At 43.6% G+C, this 26,555-nt stretch overlaps 1 protein-coding gene across 6 annotated transcripts in view; it reads left to right on the top strand.

Annotated features, from left to right (window-relative positions):
- The window catches only part of POLR3E (RNA polymerase III subunit E), a 42,272-nt gene that overhangs the window by 14,272 nt on the left and 1,445 nt on the right, over nucleotides 1-26,555 (top strand). For 4 of the 6 annotated variants that reach the window (XM_006112794.4, XM_006112795.4, XM_075899468.1 and 1 more), the window contains 15 exons: nucleotides 674-756; nucleotides 2,300-2,407; nucleotides 4,315-4,364; nucleotides 4,715-4,834; nucleotides 5,258-5,343; nucleotides 8,779-8,823; nucleotides 8,907-8,998; nucleotides 9,837-9,957; nucleotides 12,251-12,332; nucleotides 14,348-14,407; nucleotides 15,805-15,962; nucleotides 16,265-16,329; nucleotides 17,781-18,277; nucleotides 23,290-23,370; nucleotides 24,382-24,507. In XM_006112794.4, the coding sequence (XP_006112856.2) occupies nucleotides 674-756; nucleotides 2,300-2,407; nucleotides 4,315-4,364; nucleotides 4,715-4,834; nucleotides 5,258-5,343; nucleotides 8,779-8,823; nucleotides 8,907-8,998; nucleotides 9,837-9,957; nucleotides 12,251-12,332; nucleotides 14,348-14,407; nucleotides 15,805-15,962; nucleotides 16,265-16,329; nucleotides 17,781-18,277; nucleotides 23,290-23,370; nucleotides 24,382-24,507 (1,774 nt within the window). Of the gene's footprint in view, nucleotides 1-673; nucleotides 757-2,299; nucleotides 2,408-4,314; nucleotides 4,365-4,714; nucleotides 4,835-5,257; nucleotides 5,344-8,778; nucleotides 8,824-8,906; nucleotides 8,999-9,836; nucleotides 9,958-12,250; nucleotides 12,333-14,347; nucleotides 14,408-15,804; nucleotides 15,963-16,264; nucleotides 16,330-17,780; nucleotides 18,278-18,695; nucleotides 22,854-23,289; nucleotides 23,371-24,381; nucleotides 24,508-26,555 lie in introns of those variants that run through there. The other 2 variants (XM_006112796.4, XM_075899470.1) reach the window with 2 other exon arrangements.

A 26,555-nucleotide genomic window follows, 5' to 3' on the forward strand; every position in this document is an offset into this window, starting at 1 on the left:
GAAGATTCAAGGTAGAAAAGTAGCTGCTCCAGTGTCAGATAGTGTCTTCTGCTCTGTAATTCCAGCAAGGCATCTCTAGACAGTTGGGAAGCCACCACACAGCACTTTCAAAAGAGCCCCTAATTGAATAAGCACATGGGACAGTTAACATTGTAGTTGAGGTGCCATTAACTTCTGCAGTACCCATAGTAAATAATGCTGCAGAGTGGGAGATCAGCAAATATGCACATAAAAATAGGAATGTAAATAACCATTTTAAATAGTCAATTGGTTAAAGAATTAAAATTATAACGTTTAACAGGTTAACCCTTGGGCAGGCAGGTCCCTACTTCCCCACCACTCCAGCAGCTCAGCTGGGGCCAGAGTCCCATCTGCTTGCCCCAGCCAGGGTCCTACTAGCCCACCCAGGCCAAGTCAAAGCAACTGAGGCTGGGGCACTGCCTGCCACTCCCACATAGCTGGCTAGACTCAACCAGAGCTGCTCCAGCCTGCTGGGGTTAGCCATCCAACCAGTTAACCTTTTACATCCCTACATATAAACATATACTTTTAAAAGACATGCAAGTTTAATACTTAATTTTAGAGAGCAACAACTCTTTGCTTCTGCCCTTTGACATGTGCACGTTTTGTGGTATTAGTGAAGCATAGTCATAAAGGTTTAATTTATTTACAGGAAGCTGATGGACCGACAAACTTTCTGCTCTTCACAGGCTGCGAGTAATGTTTCCCGTTATGCTGCTGCTGTCTATAGAAAAGGTTACTTTTTTCTCTTCTCCCCAACCTTATGAAACAAAAATAAGCAGGATATTTGAAATATGAAATTATGTTCCTTGTCTTCAGAAGCGTCTCTTCCTATTTAGTGGCTGTCTATTCCTTATAAATAAGTTGCCATGAAGGAGAACTTAACGACTTGGAGGTTCTTAAATCCTTGACATTCCATCGAGATGTTCTAATGACACTGTGAACAAGGCAACAAAACTAGTAGGACTTGTAGATGCCAAGAGAGCCCTACCATTGAGTTATAGCCTAGAACTATGCACACTGAAGGGGATATTATTTCATGTTCTATACATTCATTCAGTCGCTGTGTTGTTTTTCTCTCTGGCTTTGTCTACACTACAAGGTTTTTGCGGCAGAGAGTAGGCTAATGATGTGCTCATTAGCATGAATCGCAATGTCATTAGCATATTTTCTGCCACTGCTTTTTGTGCAAGGGGTTTTTGCGCAAAAAGAAGCAGTGTAGCTGCTTCTGTTTTGCGCAAAAAACCCCTTTTGTGCAAGATCCTTATGCCTCTTTGGGATCAGTTAAAGAATTAAAAGAATCTGGGAGAGGCATAAAGATCAAACGGAATTGGCTACGCTGCTTCTTTTTGCGCAAAAACCCCTTGCGTAAAAAGCAGCGGCAGAAAATATGCTAATGACATTGTGACTCATGCTAATGAGCAGGGCTTGCCAAGCAGCGGTGAGCCCCACTCGCCAGCTGCGCGGAAGCGCACACTGCACATGTGCTGGCCGCACCGGGCTAAAATCTACTTGCCACGGGCGAGTAGATTGTCTGATTTGTCGAGCCCTGCTAATGAGTCCATCATTAGCATGCTCTGCCGCAAAAACCTTATAGTATAGATAAGGCCTCTTAATCTACATATTGTGCTCCTTCATTTGTTCCCCCAAATCCTCTCTTGCTTGGTATTCTAAAAACCTCTGGGAATACTCCTGTCTCAAGGATTCCCTAAGATTGGTATTGTGTACATTTTTGATGTCTCCATATTCAGAGTTTGCGGTTGTCATAACGATGTAAATACTCATTATTGCTGTGGAACCAGCACTGGGTATAGTTCTGCAGTTTATGGCAGACATACTTACTTAGAGAAAGGACAAAGAGGCATTATTAGTCCAAACTAGGTTTAGGCTGAGGGCGTGCGGGTGAGGTTCAAGTCTGAATCACAGATAAGGATTGGATTCAGTAGTACTGATAACTCACGAGCTGTTCTTCTGAGTGTTTTGGCTGCACATGGGAAAAATCTTTTCAGATCATCTGTGAAATGTGAGCTTGAGCCATATGTTATCCAGACAATGGTCCTCTTCCAGGCTTGGATCCTACCAAAAAGAAAACTGTAGGGGCTGATCTGAAATCTGATCCCTTTGAAATACTAAGGGCCGGATTAATTTTCCATTTAATATTCTTATTTTATAGTCAAGTTTATTAAATCTTTATCTGAAACTCTGACATTACAAAGATAATGGGGGGAAATGAAGATTGCGAACTGTGGACATTGGAAAATAACTTGTAATTTTTCAGGTGAACTTCACCTAACTCCACTACATGGCATTCTACAGCTGAGGCCTAGTTTCTCCTACTTGGACAAAGCTGATGCCAAACATCGCGAAAGAGAAGCTGCTAATGAAGGTGAGCACATGACAAGCCGTGTCCTCCTTTGTTACAGAATATACATGACTATTTGATAGTCCCCGGGGGTAGGGCCGGCAGCCAGTGTGCTCTGGCCCCGTTCATGGGGAGCCCCTTATCACCTCACACTGCTGCCTCTCTATCAGGGGCACGAGTGTGGGGTGGCAGGCAGGAGGAGCCGGTCTGTGAGGGGAATTGGTTTAAAAACCAGCTCCCTGCGCAAACTGGCTCCTGCCTGCCATCTGGCACTGTTGCCTCTAATACAGCGTGGGGTGGTAGCAGCCCCTGTCCACGCAGAGCGTGAACTCCTCATGGACAGAGGCTGCATGGACATCCCATGCAGCAACCTCTGTCTGCGGTGAACCTGGGTCCACTGCAGACAGAGGCTGCTCCACGGCAGCCTCCCCTGCCCCTCTGCTCCCACACCGCTGCCTCTGATGATGCAGCAGCAGCACGGGGGGGTTGGTGGCTCTGGGAGCCAGTACATATCGGCAGCTGGCTTGAAAGCCGGCTTCCCACATGTACCAGCTCCTGCCCCTCCCTCCCCCATTGCCTCTGATACAGACACAGTGCGGGGGAGGAAGGAGTGTGTGTAGTCAACAAGATTAACTGATCAGCTTGGGCTTATCGATTAATCGTGTAATCATCTACACATTGACATGCCTAATAGTGACTTTACTCAGTTACTAGAAAGCTATCCATAGCTGAAGAAACACTGAATGTATTTTAAAATATAGTGTATAATGATCCTTGTAACAGTTGAGTTAAAGGTCTATAACATGAGACTATGCACACCTGGAGGGTAGGATATAGTAATAAAATGTACAGTACTTTTTTTTTTTCCACTGTGCTGAACCAATATTAGTGCATTCAACCAAGGCCTCTGTCAGTTAAATGATATAACAAATTTGTAGCCACCTAAGTCTTCACCATTATCACTGTGCTGCATTCCTGGGGCACTTGAAAAGTAATAGCATCAACAGAAATTGAATTTGGATCTTGTTCTAAAAGTGCAAGCCTCCTACCTCAAGAGCTGAAGGAGAATCTCTGTTAGGTGTTAGCCTTATAGATTCTGTGACCGGTACATTTCTGATTGCATCCAGTAGAGGGCAGTGGAACATATATGCAAACTAACCAGTATATTACCATATTGATAGTGTTGAATTTGTAAATGAATTCCAGCTATCAGCTTAGTATTGAATAAGGATCTCAACTGCTTAACGCATTACCAAGGCAGTTTCTCCTCTCTGAATATTCACATCTCCAGACCAAATGTTATGAGTGACCCACTTCCATCCTGCCTTGATTAGCTTCATTAACACAAGCAACTTCTTCCTTACATACAGTCCTGCTTCTGTAACTTCCGCTCCAGTTCATCTGGTGAACCCATGAAAGGTTATGCCCTAATAAATCTTTTAGTCTCTGAAGTACCAAATGACTCCTTGTTCTATTGGTATCCCTGTTTTAAAAATGGGGGAACCAAGATACATAGGTTAAATAACTTACCCAAGAACACAGACTCCATGTCAGAGCAAGTTCAATTCCCAGCTGTGACACACATTTTTTTTGTATGGGGTTGGGTCAGTCCTGTCAGGTCTCTGTGCTAGGGCTGCCCCTCAGGATGTTAAAGCAAAATGCAGGACAATGTAGCACTTTAAAGACTAACAAGATGGTTTATTAGATGATGAGCTTTCGTGGGCCAGACCCACTTCCTCAGGATGTTAGTTTTTCCATATCTCACGGGTGTTGTGAAGACAGTGTTAGTGTTTGTCTTTGTCCTATGTTTAGACCATGGCCCCCCCTCTCTCTCAATCCAGAACTAAGTCTCACAACAATCATAAGCACTTTTGTGGCTACTTCTCCGATAATATTTTCCATTTTGTTTTCCTGGTTTATTTTTTTGGCAGCAGGCGATTCATCCCAGGATGAAGCTGAGGAAGACATCAAGCAAATTACTGTATGTCTGAGATTCCTTATTCCTGGTAGTTCAAGAAACGGGCACACCATCAGACTGTATCTATCTGTACTGAGCTGCCAGGGTTTAAACTGCAGCAATTAAATCTCTGTTTGGGACTGGGAAAACGAACTATTAAGTCAACAAGTGAGATTATAAGGGTGGGATGGTTGCAAAAGAGCATTTCTAGTTCACTTAGTTCCTAGCTGTCAGTAGCCCTGGCTTTGCCATTCAGTGCATTTTTTTATATATATATTAGATGAATCCCAGTCATTCCCTGTGCTAGGGCAAGATGAAAATGTGTCATTTTGAGAGGTTTTGGGATTGCAGTTAACGGGGATCAAATCTTGTAGGTAAGATTCTCCCGATCAGAGACGGAACAAGCCCGTCAGCGGCGCACTCAGTCCTATGAGTTCCTGCAGAAGAGACAAGCTGAAGAGCATTGGGTCCACTTGCATTATTATGGGTTAAGGGTAGGTATGTTCTGGGTGCTTGGAAGGCCTGAATGCTCACCTAACCTGCTCTAATGTCAGTAACGTGCATGGGCGTCTTTGGCTCAAACCCAGGCTTTTGCTTGCAGGCTAGGCACTCCTGGTATTAGATAAGGAGTTGCTCAGGGGAATTCAATCAGTTTGATGCCAAGACTTGTAATCAACTAATAAAAAGTGTAAACATGTAATTTAAAATAATACATGTTGTATCGATGTCAGAGCAGCCTTGTGAAAGTAACACATCAGTAATGCATGTTTGCATAGTGCAGTAGTTATATGTAGAATAACTAGTATCGGGATTTTAATAATGCTGGAGAGCCTGAGACTGAGCAACTAAACTGGGAGATTTGGCACATTTACTGTACATTGCAGTGAGTCTTGCTCTTCCTCCCCCACCTCTCTCAGGACAGCCGTTCCGAACACGAGCGCCAGTATTTATTCAGTCAGGGACATGGCATGGCGGAGAATATCGAGCTAATTAAATCTCCCAGGTAAAAACTTTGGTCTAGTATCCTATGCAAGTCACAGGCATGTTTGAATATTTATAAAGTTAATAACTATAATAGTCTTTAAAAATCTGATCTCTGTTATTAACAGCGGGTTGTTACAACAGAGTAATTTTATAAATTTGATTTTTTTCTTCATTTGTGTTGATTCTCTTTCTTGTATTTCACTCAGGTGAGAGAGTGAAACTAATCATTGCCACTTTTGGCCAGTTCATCTCTCATTGTTATGCGCTAACACTGTTCTATGATGATTACTCATGCAGCCGGGGAAAGCTTAAATCCAAATCAGAAACTACTTAATTTTAACAAACCCCAAGTCAAGAACTTTTATTAATAAATGCAAGTTTTATAAAATCTATTCAATGATTTTTAATAGAGATTTAAAGTACTTGACCATGGCTGTTTTTCAGCTTCAAATTTGCTTTTTGGTAGCTATATGGCAGGGGTGGGCAATACTTTTTGATGGGCGGTCACTCCCAAGAATCTGGTTTGTGGTCAGAGGCTGCACGATGGAAGGTGTGAGGTCTGGGATGGAAGTTGCATGCAGAAGGGAGCTTGTGCAAGGGATTGGAGTACCCCAGGGGGTGTGGCATCTGAGAGGGAATTTGGATGAAGGAGGGTTTTGTGACTTGAAGAAGGAGTGTAAGAGGGAGTGCAGGGTCTGAGATGGGGTTTGGGTGCAGGATTGCACAGGGTTTGGGTTACATGGAGAGGGTGGAGGGAGAGAGAGGCAGGGATGCCAGAAGCATGATCTGTCCAGGAAACGTTTACCTGGGTGTCTGCTGGCCAACAGCCCAGCTGGTTCCTCAGCCAGGGTTTCTGCATTCAGTGCCCCTGCTGTTTGCAGAAGCCATGTGTGGCTCTGAATGCTACAAGCCCAGGGAAAAGGGGGTTGCAGGAATCTGTCCAAGATGCAATCATTAATCAGGTTTTGCTATAGTCTGGGGTAAGCAGGGCCCAGTATAGGAAAGCAGAAGGACGTAGTGTTTTGCAGTAATGGTATTGGTGGGTGATTTTTTTTTTTAAATTAATAGAATACTAGGACTGGAAGGGACCTTGAGAGGTCATCGAGTCTAGTCCCCTACCCTCATTTGAGCTGTCCTGTCTGCAGTGAAAAATTTTCAGGGACAGATTCTATTCCCAGGCACACTGAAGTGGCTGAGCATTGCATAGGTGGAACAGAGGAGAGAACCTGGGGGGTGGAGTGCAGTAGTCAGGGTCTGGCCTTGAAGATGTGTGTGTGGAGGGGTGCAAGGCAGGAAGATGGATGGGGTGTGGGTGTGAGAGTGAGAGTTGGGACCATGAGAAGAGGCTCAAGGAATGGGGGGTCCCATCCAATGGGGATTTCTCTCCTTCCCCCACCCTCAATCTGGCTGGAAGGTCTTTCTCTCCCGCCACCCCTCCAGGGCTGCAGCCAAGGGCCGGGGGGGAAAGGGTTTGGGGCAGAGGAACTATTTACCCAGTCTGGGTGGCAGGTAAGATGGTGGAGCCTCAGACCTACTGGCCCAATCGCTATCCCACATCTTAATAGCAAGCCCATTATTTCAAATATAATGGGCACTCTATTCCAACATCCCTGTAAACCTCATTCCACAAGGAGTAAGGGACATTTCGGAATAGCAGCTTATTTCAAAATTTGGCTCTGTGTAGACAGCACCAAATTACGAAATAAGCTATTTCAGAATAAGATTGAAATAAGAAACACAATTTGCGTAGCTCAAATTGCATATCCTCTTTCGACTTACAGTGTAGACGCACCCTTGGTGATGTGGCTGCCCCGTGGTCACTCTGCACATAGCTCTCCCCTGTGGGCTCACTGACCCCAGTGGCTACTGTCCTTATCGTATCCCTCCTTTCCGTGCTCCTCCCTTTCAATGTTATGGAAGACAGTCCCATTTTCTTGGCACAACCAAACCCTGACCTTGCTTTAAATTAGGATAAGAGGAAGCTGCATGCCAAATGTTGTGGTCCTACCTCTTATTGTTTAGGAGGAGTTCTGGAAGAGAGAGACAGACAGATGCACATTTCTAAAATATATATATATTATAAATGGGGAGCGGAGACACAAAGGGTATGTCTGCACTACAATCAAAAACCCACAGCTGGTCCATGCCAGCTGATTTGAAGTATGGGCCTTTAAATTCCAGGATGGACATTAGGGCTTGGGCTGCAAGAACCAAGAGCTTGGGCTGCAGTCTGAGCCCAAATGTTGACACTACAAATAAATAGCCCCTTGGCCTGACACCTGCAAGCCTGAATCAACTGACCCAGGCCAGTCATGAGTATCTAATTACAGTGTAGATGTACCCCAAGAAGCGACTTGCTCAGTACCCATGTGCAGGGCTCGCGGTTCGGCACACTGCGCATGCGCTAACCGTGCAGCGCGGCTGTGCCGGCTTGTAATCTACTCGCCACAGGCAAGTAGATTACATTAATTGTCGAGTCCTGCCCATGTGGCAGAGCAGGAAATGGAATCCTGGTCCCCAAGTCCCATCCTTAGTGCACCCATGCCTGCACCAGGCCTTCTCACCTTAAAGAAAAGGGTGTAGAGATCTTAGTCAGTGGCTATGTGGTGTAATGAATGAATTTGTTTTCTTCCAACATGCTAAACATCATAGTAACCAGTTGCAAACAAATGTTTTCAGTGAATATCACTACAGTTTTCATACATTTTCTCCAGGACTGGGTTTCCTTGAAAAGCGAAAAAGACTTTGGAAGCTAATATTTATTTTGTAGATCTCACATAAATAAGATTTCACTAAGCAGGAGATTGTTGTACTTTAGCCTAGGGATGTGAACGACTAGTCCTTTCCCTCTCCCTTGCTGTCTCTATCAGAAAGAGGCAGTATGGGGGGGAAGTGGAGGGGGTGCTTCAAAGCAGCAGTGGTTTGCGGAGCCTGGGGCCAGAACCTGGGCTCCATGTGGTGCTGCTGCTTTGAAACACTGCGTGCAGCATGGGGTCAGCTAAGGAGTCCCCAAGCTGCATGCGGCATTTCAAAGTGGCAGTGCCATGTGGAGCCTGGGGTCAGCTGGGCCCCAGGCTCCATGCGGTGCTGCCACTTTGAAACACTGCATGGAGCCTGACGCTGGGCTCTCCACGGCGTTTCAAAGCAGCAGTGCTGCAGGAGCCCTGAGTCAGCGGGGGAGTCCCCAGCTGATCCCAGTCTCCAGGCGGTGCTGCTGCTTTGAAACACCGTGGGGAGCACGGAGTCAGTGGGCCCCTGCTCCCCACAGCACTTTCGCCTTAGAAGTGTAGCAATAGTCCTGGGGGCAGAGGTGCCCTTATCGACTAATCAAATAGTCGATGCAAATTGCATCGACTATTCGATTAGTCAATTGATTGAAATGTAATATCCCTACTTCAGCCTTGAAAACCCTAATGCAGGTATTCTAAGACTAATGCATTTTCTTTTCTCTTAGTGAGTACTTAATGATGCTGATGCCTCCAAGTGTAGAAGAAGAGAAGTAAGTGTTGCATGGACTGTCCTAACCTCACACTTCCTGGATGTTGTTTTTCATTGGCTACAGTTCTGCTTGTTTATTTACAGAGACAAACCTGTGGCTCCAAGCAATGTGCTCTCTATGGCACAGCTGAGGACTTTACCTCTTGCTGATCAGATTAAGATCCTGATGAAGAATGGTAAGTGATATTTTTTCAATATTCCACTTCCTCATGTCCTTTCATGATTTCTGTCTTTCCTGACAGAGTCTGTGCTGTCGTCCAACAGGGCCAAGAGGCTGTGTGGCCCTTGGTTTCTAGGGCTAAGTCTCAGGCTCTGAATAGCATCTCTTCTACTGCCGATTGAGTATGCTGCTCCTCTAGAAGGGAAGCTAGACACGTGACAGTCTGGAGAGCTGACACCTGCAATTTGGGCATGTGCAGCCAAAGGAGTACTCTTTTAATAACTTCCACTCTAACACCACTCCTGTTGCATCCAGGCCACACCTATTTCTGTTGATCCATTTCTGACTAGTGGAGTATAAGCATGAATTTTAGCTCTGAGTTTTGTGCTGCAACCTGCCACTTTGGCTTTATCCTTCCCATGGAAAGTTTTCAGTCATATGTGCCCCTGGCATGTAGCCTGGGACAGCTTTATCCCATCTTTCTGGAATTGCTATTGACTTGACAGTAGTGTGTGCTAATGTTTTTGTCTCTGGGTTTTACTGTTTTATCAGATGACTCCGTCTCTCTCCAAAAATTGAATGATATAGGTGGTTTCTTTTGTCAGTGTATTAGTTTGGGATTGGTAAAGCCAATTAACTTACACACAGTATTCCCTGACATGTTCAGTGCATATACAGATTGGCTGAAATGGAGTGCTTTTTCTAAAATGCTCTATTTTTTGGGGAGTGGGAAATATTAAAAAAAAAAATTAGTATGTATCAGATTTTTTTGGAAACAAAAGTCCTATTATGAGTCTTTGACTAGACCATTGAGAGAATCTTTAAACAACTATGTGTTTCATTTTTGTCCTTAGTGAAAGTCATGCCTTTTGCAAATCTTATGAGTTTGTTGGGTTCTGGGACTGATTCTACAGCAGTTTTACGCTGTATACAGCAGGTGGCGATGCTGGTCCAAGGAAACTGGGTGGTAAAGAGGTATGCCTTCTGTTCTTTGTTATCATCAAATGTTAACATTCCTGTTACGAGTGGATGAGAATGGTGACTTTGAATGCGCACTAATATTTTGCTGCTGTAGTTTAGCTGAAAGCACCAGTTTCTGCTCAGAAACCCAAGTTAATTAAACGCTTGATTAAATTCAGTTCTTGTTACAGAACTCTGATATGCAGACGACAAAGGGCTGGTGCTAAATGATCACTGGGTTAAGGCTGAGCTGTCTAAAATTGCATCAGACTGTGATAAGATCTGTTTTGTTTGTGTATTGAGACGCTTCCGTTCTTGAGGGGAAAAATCTTTATTTCATCAGCACCGGGTTCATCATGGGTTTATTGCTGTTGTCACTGAGAGCTAATTTCTCAGTGGAAGGCTTTATCCATTTGATAAATTGAGAGTAGGTTGTTGGGTGCACTTCATGGTAATAAAATGGATTTTATTGCAGTCAGTTTCCTCTTTAATACAGTAGAGCATCCCTGTGAGACTACACGTCTCAAATGCCAAATATTTTTTGTCCACATTGGATATTATATGCTGGGAATTGCAGTCTGATCAGTAGGCTGCATCCCTGTATTAAAGATGAGGTTGAGCACTAGTCACATTCATAGGCAGCCATTAGCCTGTGGACCATGCTTTTGCCACCTATGGCTGCAGCTGCTACATAAATAGCCTGTATAAGTGACATGGATGCACTCTAAGTCACTCCAGAAAGGATGCTGTAAGCTGGCTAATGCTTTACACAAGCTCCCAGAATAATGGCTCAGTGGTGTTGGAGCAGGTGCTAGAACTGTTATGTGTGTATGTGGTTGTTCCTTTTTTCTCTTGGAAGATGAAGGTGTTGTTTTGGAAATGTAAGATCAGCCTAAGAGAGCATGAATGATAAGGATAAAAAACTGCTTTTGCCCTGATCAGCTGTGCAGAGTAAAACCCGTGATCCGGAGTGACCTTGGGGCTCTGGGGACAGCGAAGATGGAGAGCATTTATGATGATGGATGTAATTTAAATTAATCTGGCAGTCTGAATAGGATGGGGTGCTATGTACCCTATGGGACGAAATTTGTAGCATCTCTTGCTTAAACCCTTGCTTACTAAATTATAATAAAAATAAAGTCCCGTTGACCAGCGTTTTGACAAAATGTTGCTTTTAAATTTGTGTGAGTAAGCCAAGTAGCCTAAAGCATTTGAGGACACAATTTTGGGCATGTGCACGTGAAAGAAATTCACACTGATGTAGCTAAGCTGGGGCAGACCCCTAACGTAGATGGACTGTACCAACATACAGTTTGCACCTGTACAACTGATTTATCTTTGTTACCAAACTAAACATGCCTGCGCTAAGCCCCTCTTTGCAGTAGTGTGACTGAACTCTTGTAAAAACTGAAAAGAACAACGAATAGTCTAGCAGCACCTTAAAGATTAACAAAAAAAATGTAAATGGTTTCATGAGCTTTCGTGGGCATAGCCCACTTCTTCAGATGACTGGTTGAAGAAGTAGGCTGTGCCTATGAAAGTTCATGATACCATCTACGTTGGGCTACTCAACATGCAGCCCATGGGCCACATGCGGACCACGGCCCATTTGTTTGCGGCCTAAGGTGCAGTTGGGATTATGCAGGGCTCAACACACGGCCCGCAGGTGGAAGCCAAAACAAAAAAGTAGTCAATATAATGGTCTTCTGTTGATATGCGTTTTAGTAGTTAAATTCCTGGACTATCATTGCTCATTAAAAGTGCTGGCATATGGGTGGAAATTGGGTAAATATTGCATTGTATTAGTATCAGCAGAACTGACTTACGTGGGACCTGTGTGTTGTGTAGTCTTGCCTTACTTTTTGTATTCGTGCCCATCAGTTTGAAAGAAGCTATTTGCATATATATTTGCATGTATATGCAACCACACTTAAGTTGCGGCCCTTGGCATGTGCTGTGAGTATCATTGTGGCCCCCAAGGCTTCCGAAGTGGAATAACCCTGATCTACGTATTTTGTTAATCTTTAAGGTGCTGCTGGACTGTTCGTTTCAGTTTTTCCAGTTACAGACTAACTCAGCTACCTCTGAAGCTTTTGAACTCTTGTAGTTATATCATTGTGAATTCTCTTGATACAGATAGGACTTTAACTCATTGGGATTTTTGTAAAGTTGCCAACTAGGCTAGATAGAAGGGGTCCTGTGACCAATGAACAGGTGCTTCAGGGCACATATGGTGTGTAGAAAGTTCTCGCTATTAATATTTAGTTACAGTGCTTAATAATTCATCATTTCCTCCTTCACTTAACAGTGATGTCGTCTATCCAAAAGATACCTCTAGCCCACACAGTGGAGTTCCTGCAGAAGTGCTTTGCAGAGGGAGAGATTTTGTTGTAAGTATAGATGTACTCTGTTTTTTCGAGCCCTAAAGCATAAATCCAAATCAGATGAAGTTGGCATAACTCACTGCGCTGTTGCTAAACTATACTGTTCTTCTATGGTCTGATATTTGTTTCAAAGAAATAATCTTTAAATTACTCCTGAAGATTTTGTTGAAGGATTTGAGAGAATCAACATGGAAATGTTGATGTAGATTCACTTAATATTCATGTGATTGGGTACAAATCAGAACTAGGTGTCAAATCATCATCTAAATAATAAAAACAACTTACCCCGTTTAAAATACATGAGACAAAGCCACTATCATGCTGATCTGCTTAATGTCAGGCTCAGCAGAAATGAGGTGGTTCCTCTAAAGCAGAATTGAAGGACCTTTGCAGGGAAGTGCTGCACTTGCTATGCATGCCCTGTTCAGTAAAACAGCTTTGCTGCCAGAACTGCTGATCCAGCATCTTTTATGAATAATATGTGCAAATGTGAATTAAAATGAGTATAAGACACACACACACTAAACGCCAACAAGGAACAGCCTTTTTACCTGGAGACCGTGCTTGTCTCTATAAAGACAATCTAAGGAGAATTAATCCCCAGATGATTTCAGCATTTATCATGCTCTGTAGCTTCCATCCCTAATGGACAGATAGAAGCACGTGTGGGAACCTGTCGTTTTCCTTTTAGAAACCCTGTTGTTTGCACTCTGCTCGGTTTCATTATTAACTGTGGCTCTTAAACTCTCCTGGGTAGTCAGCCACTGTTAGGGTTGTGGCCGCTAGAGCCCCTGTTGGGCCCAAACTGACGGTGATTAAAATGGACTTTTTCTGACACATCTTGACAGCTACTAAATATGCTCCCATATGGGAGACCCAGATTCAGGGGTGACTTATTCCTGGAGGCGTGGGAACTAGGCAGTGCTAAACGGTATCACATTTGAAGTTTGGGGAATCCCGTGGACCAAAACCACTATGCTTAGCTGAGTAAAGGAGCAGCAGTAATGCTAGGCTCAGAGGAGGTGCTGTACTATCAGTGCTCTGGTTGAAGAGAGAGTGCCCTGCAGGAAAGCTGTCAGTTTTCAACCTATGTATAACTGCAAGTCCACAATTGTCTCCTTTACTGAAGTCTGGGACTGCTTGTAGATGGGATGGGAGGAGTGGCTATGTGGCGAGAGAGGAGCTAAACAAAGTGAAAGGACATACAGCACTAGCTCAGTTGCTCATGATTTTTACAACCTAGCCAATAAAACAGCAGAGAGTGAGGGTGGAGAGGAATTGGTAGCAAGGAGGCTTTAAATGTCTACCTCAATCCTCCAAATCTATTAAAACCTCCATAAACTGTACTGGTCCAAGGTTATTTAAGTGTGTGTGGAGTGGGGACAGTGGGTGGGACCTAGCACATGACTGTAACGTACTGATGCAGGACATTCACACCCCACTGCCTTCTACAGTGAGGGGTGCTGTAGAAAGGCCTAAGGGAGAGGATGGGAGGCCTGCAGGGGCAGGCCTATGAAAAGGAGATATATTTCGCTCTTAGTGACAGCTCATGGAGATTTCCTGTGGGGCAAGAAGACACACAAATGGTTTTGAAGCAGAACATCTTGAGTTCTACCCTGGCTGATGCCTGTACATTCACAGAATAACAGCAAGCTTTCTTGGTGTTGTAGGTATTTGTCTTATTAGTTTGTTTTTGTTTGTTAAAACCAGGTTTAATTTAGATGTAAGAAGATCTAAGTGCAACTTCTGCCACAGTTTCACCACGGCAAATTTTGGATTTCTCCAGGCCTTTTTGTTTTGTGTCCTTTTGTTGTTGTTCAAGGAAAATGCCTACAAGGGTAGACCAGACCAGGTCATCTTTTGCCACAGTTAATCCACTTGCCTGGCTGAGAATTGCTCACCCCTTTATTTTTGAAAGGTTCCTGGTTTTTGGTTATGCCGTTGTCACAACATATGTCTGATCTTTAGTAATGCAGCTTTCTAAAACATGTGGTTTTCTTTCTGTTTTATTGCCTCCCCAGATGTGGAAGTTTACACAAGATCGCTGGGTTGTGCGAAAGGAAGTGGCCACAGTTACAAAAGTGAGTGAAATTTTTTCTCACCCTGAGGTATGTGATAAGCAATGGCTATTGTCAATAGCTGCATTTGCAGCTAATTCACACTGATGCTTGCTTTTCCTCCTAGCTCCTCACTCTGCAGTGACCTATTTTACTGCTGGCTTTAGGACATTACCTGATACATTTCTCTGCTAGTCTCGGACAGTGTTGCTGTAGAATGGTTGAGTGTTGATGTGCATTGGATAGTGGAGACTGTGAATGTGTGACAGAATCAAAGCCTTCAGTCTCCCCAGGGAAGGGTTGTTCTTAGTTGCTTAAGAGCAACTCACACACCTGATCTCTGAATCATCTGCTCAAGCATGTTAGGATTTGCAAAGTAAATGGGGATAAAAGAGTGGAAGAAACACTGGAGGGATTTAAAAAAAAATCACAAAAAAATTGAGTTAATTTTATATACCGATTTAATAATCCTTCAGTTTTTCAGTGCACTTTGCCAGTGGTGGTGATGGACGTGTATATAAAGAGTTGCTTCACCTATAGCTGAAGTGCAGCCACCTCTGAGCTTTGAATAGTAACCAAGAAATCTAAACTTCAAACACCCTCATGTCTTTAGTAAATGGAGAATTGAGACTCCAGAGGTCAATCTTCCAGCATTCAATTTAGCGGGTCTAGTAAGGACCCGCTAAATTGAATGCTAAGGGCACCTCTGTCAACTCCAAAACGTCTCACAGTTGTGAGGAATACGGGAAATCAACAGGAGAATTTCTTCCCGTCAACCTGCTGTTGAAGGGCCACTGGAGAAATCAGCTTTAGGTACGTTGATTCCAGCTATGATATTTATGTAGCTCGAATTGCATATCTTAAGCAGATGTTCTGGTTTAGTACAGATCTGCCCTTGGATCATAACTGTATATAGTGCAGTTCATTCAGGGTATTGGGGATAACTCCCCTCTCTTGGCAGAAACTGCCTTGGGCTGTTTAACTACTGCTTACCTTCTGAAATATGGTCCCTCCCAGTACTGACTCAGAGGGAAGACGGTCTCCAGTTGAATTGCCAGTACTTTTTCTTGGCGGTCTTCCACCCAAACCTTAACCCAGCCCAACTCTGCTTAGTTTGTGAAATTACAGCCCAGGTTTATATTAGGTATGTAAAAGGAGGTTAAAACATACTAACCGTGTAACCAGTTATGATTTAATTGGTTACACGGTTAAATGCCAGTATTTTTTAACCCACCAGTGGCCTGTGTCATGGGCTCCCAGGGTTTACCAGCACTGCAAGCTCCCAGTGACTGCTGGTGGCAGTAGGCTCCTGGCCCAGGTAGCAATTGGAACCAGTAGGCATTACCCTAACCAGTTAATTGGTTAAACTATTACATCCCTGGTTTGTGTGGCTGCAAGTGTGGTTTCTTTCTTTCTTTCAGCTTTGCCCAGAAGATGTTAAGGACTTCTTAGAGCACATGTCTGTTGCGAGAATAAACAAAGGCTGGGAATTCCTGCTCCCTTATGATGAAGACTTTGTTAAAAAGCATCCAGATGTGGTTCAGAGGCAGAATATGCTGTGGATGGGCATTCAGGCCAAGTAATTTATTTGCTTTCTTTTAGGGAATCAATTCGAACTATACAAGTACCAACAATCCCATGACTATAGATTGTAGGATGGTAATATTTTGATCTGCATTTCCTTCACCTGAGGGTGTCCCTTGTAAAGGGCAGTTGCATGATGGCACCGTTCCATGGCTTCCCACTGCACTGCCGTGTTGACCATCTCCAAAGGCTTTAGCTCCTTGGGCATTTTTGAAAGGCTAAAGCTGAAAAGTCTGTGTTTGTGTGGAACTGCCAAACTAAAAAAAACTCAACACTCTTTTGTCTTTTTAATTTCAGATTAGAAAAGGTCTATAATCTACTAAAGGAACATTTGACACCAAAGAAACAAGATGGACAATCAGGTATATTAATGATTAAGATCATTATGAAACAGACTCTTCCATTTCTGCTTCTAGTATAATTTCCGTTTGTCACTGTTTGTTTGTTTTTTTTCATTAGTCTTCAGTTTCCCTCTGTTTGGAGCAGATCCTGGAGTGGGGTGGTACAAAGCAACCTTAAAACTGCCCTCTTGGAGTCACAGAGGATTCCCCAGCATAGAGAAATCCATGGGCATAATGGGAAAGCTAGTATAGCTGACTTGACAGACTCCCTTGTTACGGGCAGTTCAGTCCTCAAGAGTAGGAAATATTTTTCGGGAGGGGACAAAGCCAAACACACACTGCACTCTAGTTAGTCTCACCATTGTGGTAGTCCCATCCTTTACCATTTCCTGCTCTGTTCTGCCATGGCTGATGATTAAGCTATTTGTGAAGAATTAATTTAATAGGGGGTCTTTTCAAGGCGATTCTCCACCATCACTGCCAGTGAAAGTTTAAAGCAGCTGTTCTGTAATCGGAAAGGGGTGAGAGAACTTGAGATTCCAGGGAGATTGAGCTAAGTACTTGGCTAGTTACCAGACATTGGAATCCATGGAGACTGCAAGCAGAACTGACAAATGGACATGTGAATACATTTCAATACGCTATAGCCTATCTGTTGGGGAGGATTAGATGGTGGGTCATTTAGAGAAGGATTAGCTGGCCTAATGCCATAGAAGATTAGTATGTGCATGCAGTTTACTGTAAAGCATAGTGTACTTTTATCTTTTTCCCTTGATACTGAAGCTTGCAATTCCTCTGTCACCCCTCCATTTGCTGAGAATGGATGTGCAAAGGTGACAGGGTTAGGGAGGGAGAGGAGTCCTCATCTTCCGACCCTGGAATTACTACAGAAAAGGGATTCTCAGCTTTTCTCAAGCTATGGATCATATCCTAATAGAGAGAGTCTGATGGATTCACCACCTCCCTTCTGATCAGTGATCATGCAAATCACTTTTCCATCTATTTGCCCACTTGCAAACATGTAACATCTGTGTGGTACCTCTTGCAATTGCTTCAGTTGGTTTTCTCCTTGTAGCAGATTCTATGGGCATCCAGCTTCTTTTGAAAAATCTTGTGCAAAGATGTGAGAAGCATAGGGATGCAAGCAGAAATGTGTGTGCAATTGTGCATACAATTCCTGATTCACACAGGGCTTTTGCACTAGCACTAGCATGTTTTCCTCTGGTCCTTGGCTTTAGACTTCTGAAAGGTCAGTTTCTAAAGATCTAGTCATTGAAATGTTTCTCTGCTTGTTCACCTATTTTAAAAACAAAACCTTGTCTGAAATCATTTTAGAGTCTCGGAACTCTGGAGTAAACTTTGTTCAGTGCCTTTAATTCACTAAGATCTGTTTTAATAAATATTCTGCAGGATTAATGTCCAGGTTACACCAAGATTCTCTTTAACAGTGTGGTGCTTTTGTATCTTACTAGCTCACCCGCTTCTGGTTTCTGGGGAACAAAGGGTCAGCATGGCTAAAGCAAAAGTCAAACAGAACTATGGGCTGCTGGAGAAAGAGTTTCAAAAGCAAAAGGCAGAGAGCAAAACAAACAACACTCCATCCAATGTGGATATGGCCAGTGTCCGCATTAAAGAGGAGCCGGTGAGCGATGAGGAACCTATGGACACGTCCGCCCATGAGAGTATGAACAATGGAATGGTCAATGGTGTCCATTCAGAGGAGAACTCCATGGACTCGTTGAATGGCCACTTGCCAGGCGGGTGCACGGATCGAGTTGCACAAGAACTGAAAGCGTTTGTGACGACGACCTTTAAGAAACAGTTTGTTCTCACTCTGAGTGAGCTTAAGCGGTTATTTAATCTTCACTTGGCCAGTCTGCCCCCGGGACACTTGTTGTTTAGTGGTGTTTCAGACAAAATGTTACAAGACACGGTACTGGATACTGGCTGCAAACAGATTTTGGTGCCTGTAAGTATCCTTTTTATATTGTACCCTTTGGGGAGGGCACATGTGCTGAGTGGCTAGGGGGCTTTTAAACCTTCTACACAGGGCATCCATGCTATGTGGTTGGGGCAGATATCCCTCTGAGCAGCTGCCCCGGTACCCTGGCCCATTGAAGCTGGGGCTTTGTCTGGCTGCCCTGCCCACCTGCTGCCTGCAGTCCTTGCCTGTGCATTCTCCCCCTGCAGTGCCCTCTTTCTTGGCATAAAAGAACTCAAAAGTACAGCGTCCTGTGTGCTGGACCCCAAGCATTCACTGTTTGTTATTCACACAACTGATCCAAATTCCAGGCTGTCCCCTGGGACATTTGCTGTAGCTATAGCTGTGCGCACTCCTTGCTCTCAGTCCTGCTGTCGGGAAGGTACAATGGTATCTGTTATCTCAGGGGCACAGGACACACCTGGCGATAAAACTAGTGGCTGAGGAAAATATAACAGGAGTCGCATGCTGTGCCTGCGCCACATTGCTTTGGTCACGGGCTGGTGAGTTTCCTTTCCTTGCAGACAGTTTCCATGTCCTCCTCCTTGTTTCAAGGGCCGTCATAAAGACGGGGAGATTTGTAGGTTTGAGAGTCAGGACATTCTGTAGCATGGCCTGAAGAAAGCTTGGTTACAGGAGAAAAGGGAGCTACCTTTGTAGTGAATGCAGAAAGAGCCTGAGGGGGGAACCAGTTTACAAGCCAGGTCGCAGTGCTGGTCATTTGGCAGCTAGGGGAAAACTTGGAGTCCACAGTCTTCAGGGGGAGAGCAAAAGGGAAGGGTGAGCTGCTTGAAGGAGGAGGCAAGACAAAGTGCAGGAGGAGGACAGTGAGGAGAGGAGGAAATATTTCAGAAGTAGGGCTGGAGGATGGGAATTAAGACGCTGCTAAAGAGCAAGGCCAGTGCAGGGAGGAAGGAATACGATGGTATGGTGGCAAGGCCTGGTAGATACGCAGTGTGGCAGCTGGGAGTTACGTAATGCACTTGAAATGCAGCTAGAGCAGTCATGGGCAACCAGGGCTAGTGAGTGGGCTGCATGCGTGACCCTCCTTCGTCTCAGTGGACTGCAAGATTGAAATCAGTCATGTGCACTAACCATGACCCCAAGAATAAGATTGAATCCATTAATACATGGCATGCTGACCACTTCAATACAAGTGGACATGCTTTAATCATTCCTATATTGATAGAATTCTAATCAACTTCAAATAATAAAAAAGAAACATTTGCACCTTCTTTAAAGTATCAAATCCTTGCCTGGCTTCTTTCCCGCCCCTGCTCCTCCTCCTCCCTTTCAGAGCTTGACTGCCACGAATCAGCCGATTGACGATGCGCGGCGCTCGGGAAGGAGGGGGAGGAGTAGGCAAGTGCAGGGCCCCCAGAGTGCAAGAGGCGAGGCGTAGGGGAAGGGGGCAGAAAGGGGATGTGCTAGAGAGATCACTGAACTGGGGACTTTTTTCTTCCTTTTGTTGGGTGACTTTTAAATCCTGGCTGCAGCCGTACCCATCCTGGCTGGTTTTCTACCTGGAGATGCCTCCTATGTCTGTGGCAGGGTCTCGCTTTCTTGTGCCATGCATTGTCTGCACATCCTGCAAACGTTCATTAGCTGAGGCTGCTGCTGGTGGGGTCATTTGGATTGGGTTGGTTTTGAAATGTTGTAAATTATTTTATTATATTTTTATGTGAACATTATGGGGAATGAAGGAAACTTTGTTTTTGCTTTAAAAACAACTCCTGAGGAAGCTGGATGGAGGAGAGGGAAATGCCTCTTGGCTGTGGAACATGTAACAGAGGAAGCCCTAAATATAGAACCTGATTGAAGGCCAAACATTCCCTACTGAAGGGATGGCATGGAGGCTGTTGGGCCCAGCCGGCCACTATGTCTGTCTAACATTACCTGTGACCGACCGCATTGCTCATTCCTAGAAGCACACCACTTAGCGTGAGCCTGGTTGTAAGTCCCACTGTTTAGATAGAGTCCCTGCACTGTCACAATTACTAGCTTAAATCCTCTCTCCCTAGGACCCCTCCCCTATGTCTTGCAGAGGGAGTTGAGATTAGTGGAGCTTGTTTAAACTCACCAAATGCTCCATGTGGACACAGAGCTTGCTCGGGCAAGGGCTGCTTCCCTCGTAGCCATGCAAGCACCTTTTGTTTTAATACTTGATGCAATAATTGCATGTTAATTTTCTGTAATGAAATGGCACCAGTGATAAAAATTAATGAACTGAGGTAATTCAAACAAGGCCTCCCAGGAGGGGTGAAGCTGAGCTGCCACATCAGAGAAAATGTACTGCTAAAAGCTGGGTTAAAGCCTTTACCAGTTCTCCATAGAAATGAAGAATTTACATTCTCTGACCTGGTGTGCTTAGGATCCAAGTTTAGTCTAATGGCTCCTGTGTCTTTGTACTAGAACCCACTGAGATGCCACAGGGCTGTTAGGCACCTATTGCAGAGGTACGTGGCTTGTGCATGCTTGGTAGAACAGGAACATCTTCAAGCCAAAAGAAATGCTCAGTTGTCAGCACATTTGAGGGATCCTGAAAGAGAGAGGCTCTCATATACTTGAATGCAGTTGGCTATTGTTTCCTTTAGCCTAAGATTCCAGACAAGCTAGGGCAAGAGAGAGGTTGGAGTGAGCATTTGTTTGAAGTACCACAGTCACTCGAGGATGTTTGCCCATAAAGAGACTCCATTGACCTCCTTGAGTAGCTGCCCCTTCCCCCGCTTATGATTGCTTCCTTCAGAGATGTGGAGGAATACTGGCAGCCTTCCCTCACTGGTCTTTGAAGGGTGTTTTCAGGGCCACTCCATTCACTTTGTGTCTTGATGGGAGCACTTTAGGAAGGACTGCTGGCCTCTGTCCAAATCCTGAGGTGAGGGGATGTAGTGGGATTAGCAGGAGAATGAGAGAACCTTGGCAACAGTGTGACTTGCAGACTCTCTGCAAAAAGAAAAAATGAGATTTTCTTTTTTTAAAGTTCCAATCTGCTGTTTCCTTGGAAGCATTCTGGCTACTGAGAGTTGATAAAACCACGTTGGTTTAGAACCCATGTTCCTGAATGGCTGAGATAAATGCAGGCATATTGGTGCAATTTGATGTAGGAAAACGCAACTTGCTGTACAGGTCTGTTGGAGCTCTATCAGAGAGGAGAGCAGGTGACTGTGTAACACAGTGCTTGAATAAACACTTCTTGCTCTTTGCATTCTCCCCCTCACAGGCCTTAACCATAATTCATTTTCCTGTCAGAATCTGATGTGCCTCCCTTTATCTGTGGGAGATTCATAGCCTAGGAAGCCAGCCTTTATTGAATAGCGTTCCTTTGAGGAGAGGAATGTTTGACAAGTCAAGATTGTAAAGTTATATCCTAAAACAGCCAGACTTCTGGATCTTCCCAGATGCAACGTCTTGTGTACATCGTGTGTCACAGTTTTGGATCAGTGCAGCATTCCAAGGTGCTAATCTCTCCAGGCAACTCCTACCAAACACAGTTTTCCTCTTTACAGTAAGACAGCAGACTAAAAAGACTGGGATTTTTGCCATAGTCATCTAGAGCTCTCATCTAAGCCTTTGAAGATTGGGAGGAAAGGTATGTTTCATACCAGCTAACAGTTAAATGTGAAAAGGAACAAACGGACCATCCCTCTGCCATAGGGGAAGGGTTCTGAATTGGCTTGTTTGTCTCCATTGGCCAATTTTCAAAATGAAGGTGTCTGGCCAGTTTGCAAGGAACAAATAATTAGTGACCTAATGGAGGAAGCATGACAAGAGAGCTCGTGCTCCAGGGTTGCTCATTAGTCACTGCTATGAGGAAAGAAGTTAGGGCTAACAAAAGGTTTTTTATTTTTTTCCATGTAAGCATTTGTATGGAGCGTGAGTGGCAAGGTGGAGAGAGAGAGACAAGGGCATGGCAGCTTATTTAAAACCAAAGGCTTGTTGCCCTCTGTGTGGGTGCTTGCAAGTGTTTCATTTTCCAAGGCAGCAATAAGCAAATGCCTGTCTTTCTAAGTAGTTTTCTGCTCACTCTTGTGAGGTCATGTAGCCTGCCCATGAGATGAGATGAAAGGTGTTTCAGCAACGCTATGCTCCTCACCCAGGAGCTTTGATGATTTTTTCCATGGTTTTGGTGGCTGCAAGAGTGACACTTGAATATTTGTCCAATCTAGTCAGTCTGATGGTCTGTTGTTTATATATGTGTATCGCTGTAGGACCTTGGAGCCCTAAAAATGCCATAGTCAATGTAAAAAGTTGTAGAAAGAGTAAAATTCAGCTTCATGCAATATCAGAGAACAGCTCTGAGCAGCTTTTAGCATGGAAACAGTTGTATCGGTCGGAAACAGTTGTATTGCTTATAGAAGAGAACTAAATGTTTGGTGGTTATGAAATATCATTTAACATTTGAGCACTGAAATTGCTCTTTTCAGTGTTTCGCATTTGCATGCAAAGAGTGAAATTCCCCCATCCCCAGCTGTCCAGGCCTCCATGGCAGAGAGCCTACATGAACACTGTGTGTCAGTTAATTTCCACTTACCTTCAAAACAAATAAGCCGTTCATGAAAAATTTAAAAAACAACAAATGGTCTGGTTGCACTTTAAAGACTAAAAAAACACATAGATGGTATCACGAGCTTTCGTGGGCACAACCCACTCCGATCTTCTGAAGAAGTGGGCTGTGCCCACAAAAGCTCATGATACCATCTACATGTTTTGTTAGTCTTTAAAGTGCTACTAGACTGTTTGTTGTTTTTTAAGTTTTTCCTGTTACCGACTAACTCGGCTACCCCTCTGAAGCAGTTCATGGGGAGGGTGGGAGAATCCTTAGAACATCAGTGAATTTCACCAATAGTGAATAAAGAAGGAGCTGGTCAAACATGGTTTTGGCTTAATTGGAGCAATATAAGGTGTCTTGGAGCTTACAATGTTCACTCATTCAAGATGATTTTTAATAGCCTGTGTCTAAAATTAAACCAACAGCCCTGACTGCTGCAAACTCTTCTTAGTTTCCCCCACAGATTCATGCTGTTTCACCGGATGAATTAAAGGTTTATGCACTTTGGGAGGCTGGTGACTCTTACGACCAGGTAAAGGAAAACACGGCTGTTAATTGAGCTAAGTCGTTCCCAGATTACTGTTTGCTGGGAGCTTGGTATTATTTACATTCTTGCTTCTAATAGTGATACAGTGGGCTACACACACATATTCCTTGCAGTCTGTGGTTTCCAGTGCCAAGCTATTCCAAGCTGAGAGGTAGTGCTCCGTACCCAGCACTGATGATTGCTCCACTGGGTATTAGAGAACAGACAGAAGTAATAACATATGCTGTGCACTAATTCAATGACAGTGTAAATAGCTCTGTAGTCATGAGTAGCACCAGTTTGCTGCTCCATTCAAACCAGAACTTAGAGCATGTTACATATTGTTCCTTGCTGTTAAATAAGCCAGTAATATCCAGTAGTTACCCCATGGTGAAACCTGAGAGGTCAGAATTTCCTTATAGTTAGAATGGGAAGTAACCGTGGCATTTGTGGGCCTAAGCTGGCTTTTTAATTGTTACCTCTAAAGTGAATGTAATGGGAAGTGGGGATGTAGAAAGTCTCCTCTCATGATATAAAACAACTTTCACAGGGAAGACCCACAGCAGCATGCTCTAGATATTCATTATAGAGAATCTAGTCAAGCAAAGTGAGCAGAAGGCTGGGAACTCCTGAGTTCTTAGCTTAGCCCAGCTTCTAGATCTATTAATTAAACTATCTGTGCCTCAGTTTCTCTGTATGTTGGGGATAATGTCTTCCTCACAAGAGTGTTGAAAGAATTAGTTAGCTAACCTCTCTGTACAGTGGTTTGAATACAGAAATAAACTATACGTGCTAAATCTCATTCTTATTTGCTGAAAGTCTAGCATGCTAGTATGGGACTGTTTTGAAAAGGGATTTACTAAGCAAGATTTCTTTAGCACAGTTTAGCGAATGTATCGTGCAAATTGATGTACCTAGAAACTTGTTTTGAAACTCCTGGTGGTTTTCTTGTTGATGCTTAAAAATACAATGCAGATAATTTTGTCTTGTGTGTTAAAATAAGCTTTTGTTTTAAAGCATCGGCAGGTTCTGCTTAGAATCTATTCCAAAAATTATAAAGTACGCAGGAGCGTCATCCAGAATCAGTTGAGCCAAGAATGTGGAGAGGATCTAAACAAACAGGAGATAGATAGAGTGATAAAGGTATGTATCACATTTAAAAATCAGGTACAAAGTTCCTGTTTAATGGTGGTTTTGATTCAATCGGTATCAGAGCTTTTAATGTTTTGGCACGGAAAAAAACAAGATTCTTCCTGGAGTTACATAAAATGATGCTGGTGTTAGAGTGGTTTCTGTTTATCATGTGGGCAGAGCTTTATTTTCACTGTGTTCGATGTAAAATACATTTGTTACATTTCCCCTGTTCCCCAAAGGGCATTGATTTTTGAATCCATCATCATATGGTGTTCTCCCAACACATCTTTTTCTGATGTGGGCTAACAATGAATAGAAAGTGTAATAAATGTATTTTTAGGTTGATTATTAAATGGTATTGTGTTAAACATTGAAGGGGGAATTTTCAGCATGACCTGGTGTGAACTTAGGCATGGGATTCCCATTGAAGTCCCCACAGTCCTCACAGTTAAAAATACATTCCCTTTTTCTTGAAGAGAATTTACAGTCTGTAATCAGCAGCATCAACAACAAAACCCTTTTATCAGTTAAAACATTTTATGAATATGAATGAGCAGCAGCAACAACAAAACCTTTATTGGTCAAAAGATTTTATGAAAGAATATTTATCTGTATGCTCTGCCTTTGAAAGAGTTACCCATTGTTTCTCAGTATGGCAAGATGTATAAGGAAAGTCCTGAGAGCCACACAGGCACTTCTTAACAAGTATTATAGTGGTGCGGCGTTGCTAAATAGAAATCTATCAGTTCATGTAACATTTAAATAATTATTGCTAGGAGTTGGATCTCTCTGGCCCTAATTTAGTAAATTGCATGCTTAAATGCTTTGCAGAGTTCTGGCCTCTATTGTAGATTAACTGTGCATTGGAAAGATTAGGGTTTTGTTGCTTTACAGTACAGTATGCAGTCTTTATTCAGTGTCTTTGATCTTGATTAGAAGAATCTGGTCTCTTAATATTAAGATGAACCTAAAGCATGTTGAGTCTGTTCAGTGTAACACACATACTGCTGGTGCAAGCAGATTTTTAAGATGGGTGTGCCTGAACACACTGACTATAACAAGGAGTTCCCAAACAACCTAAGTATATGTTTTCATGATGCAGCTATTTAACAAGGAGTGATCCCCTGCGTAGGAAGGAAATACACTTTAAACCACACAGCCTGTGCATCTGTGTTACATGCCCAACACTGGGATGTGTGTCAGGCTTTGTCTACCCTGGGAAGGTTTGGTGAGGAAAGTGCTATTGACATGCAAAAGTTGCCAAAAATGAAAACCAGTTCAACCAGTTTTTCTGCCTCCCATTGTTGATATCTCATGGCCATTTTGTCAACAGGGTGTTCGCAACTAGAGGAAAGCAATGTGGGTAAGAATCCCACAGTGAAGTGTTGTGGGAAGGTAGAGCTGATCCCTATGCAATGTGAGCTCTCCGTGCTAAAAAATGTCAAAGCAATACAGCAATCTCTCCAGCCTTTTCCTTACAGCAGCAGTCTGTCTGTTGCTGTGTTCCTAGCAGGGCAGAACAGAAGGATTCCAGTGATTTGTTGTTTGTTCCTCAAATGGAGCAGCTCACTGAGCTGTCAGATACTTCTCGGCACTTTGACAGGGGAGGAGGGCATGCCTGCAGTGCAGAAGAGATCGCAAAACACTGAATACTGCCATCAGGGCAGGCATTGTGGGCTATTGGCAGAAGCCAGTTCTTGACAAAAACAACAGCAGAATCCACACTGTCTCTTTGTTGACAATAAAGGGATGAGAAAAGGAAAAAAAGTCATTCAGAGTGAAAATTTTTTGTTGCCTAAACTGGGTGCTTTTTCTAACAAAAATTGCATTATATAGCACCTGGTACAATGAGACTCTATACTTGGTTGGTATTTAGGAACTGCCTTAACAATAAATATCAGCTTCAAAATAGAGATGTTAAATTTAATCGGCTAACCATTTGATTAATCCATAAGGACGCCTCCGCCTTTGAAGTGTAGTTACACTTCAAAGGCAAAAACACTGTGGGGAGCACAGGACCAGCAGGGGACTCAAGCAGTCCCCCGCTGGCCCCATGC

This window comes from Pelodiscus sinensis, chromosome 16, assembly GCF_049634645.1.
Source record: "Pelodiscus sinensis isolate JC-2024 chromosome 16, ASM4963464v1, whole genome shotgun sequence".
NCBI classification, from domain to species: domain Eukaryota; kingdom Metazoa; phylum Chordata; order Testudines; family Trionychidae; genus Pelodiscus; species Pelodiscus sinensis.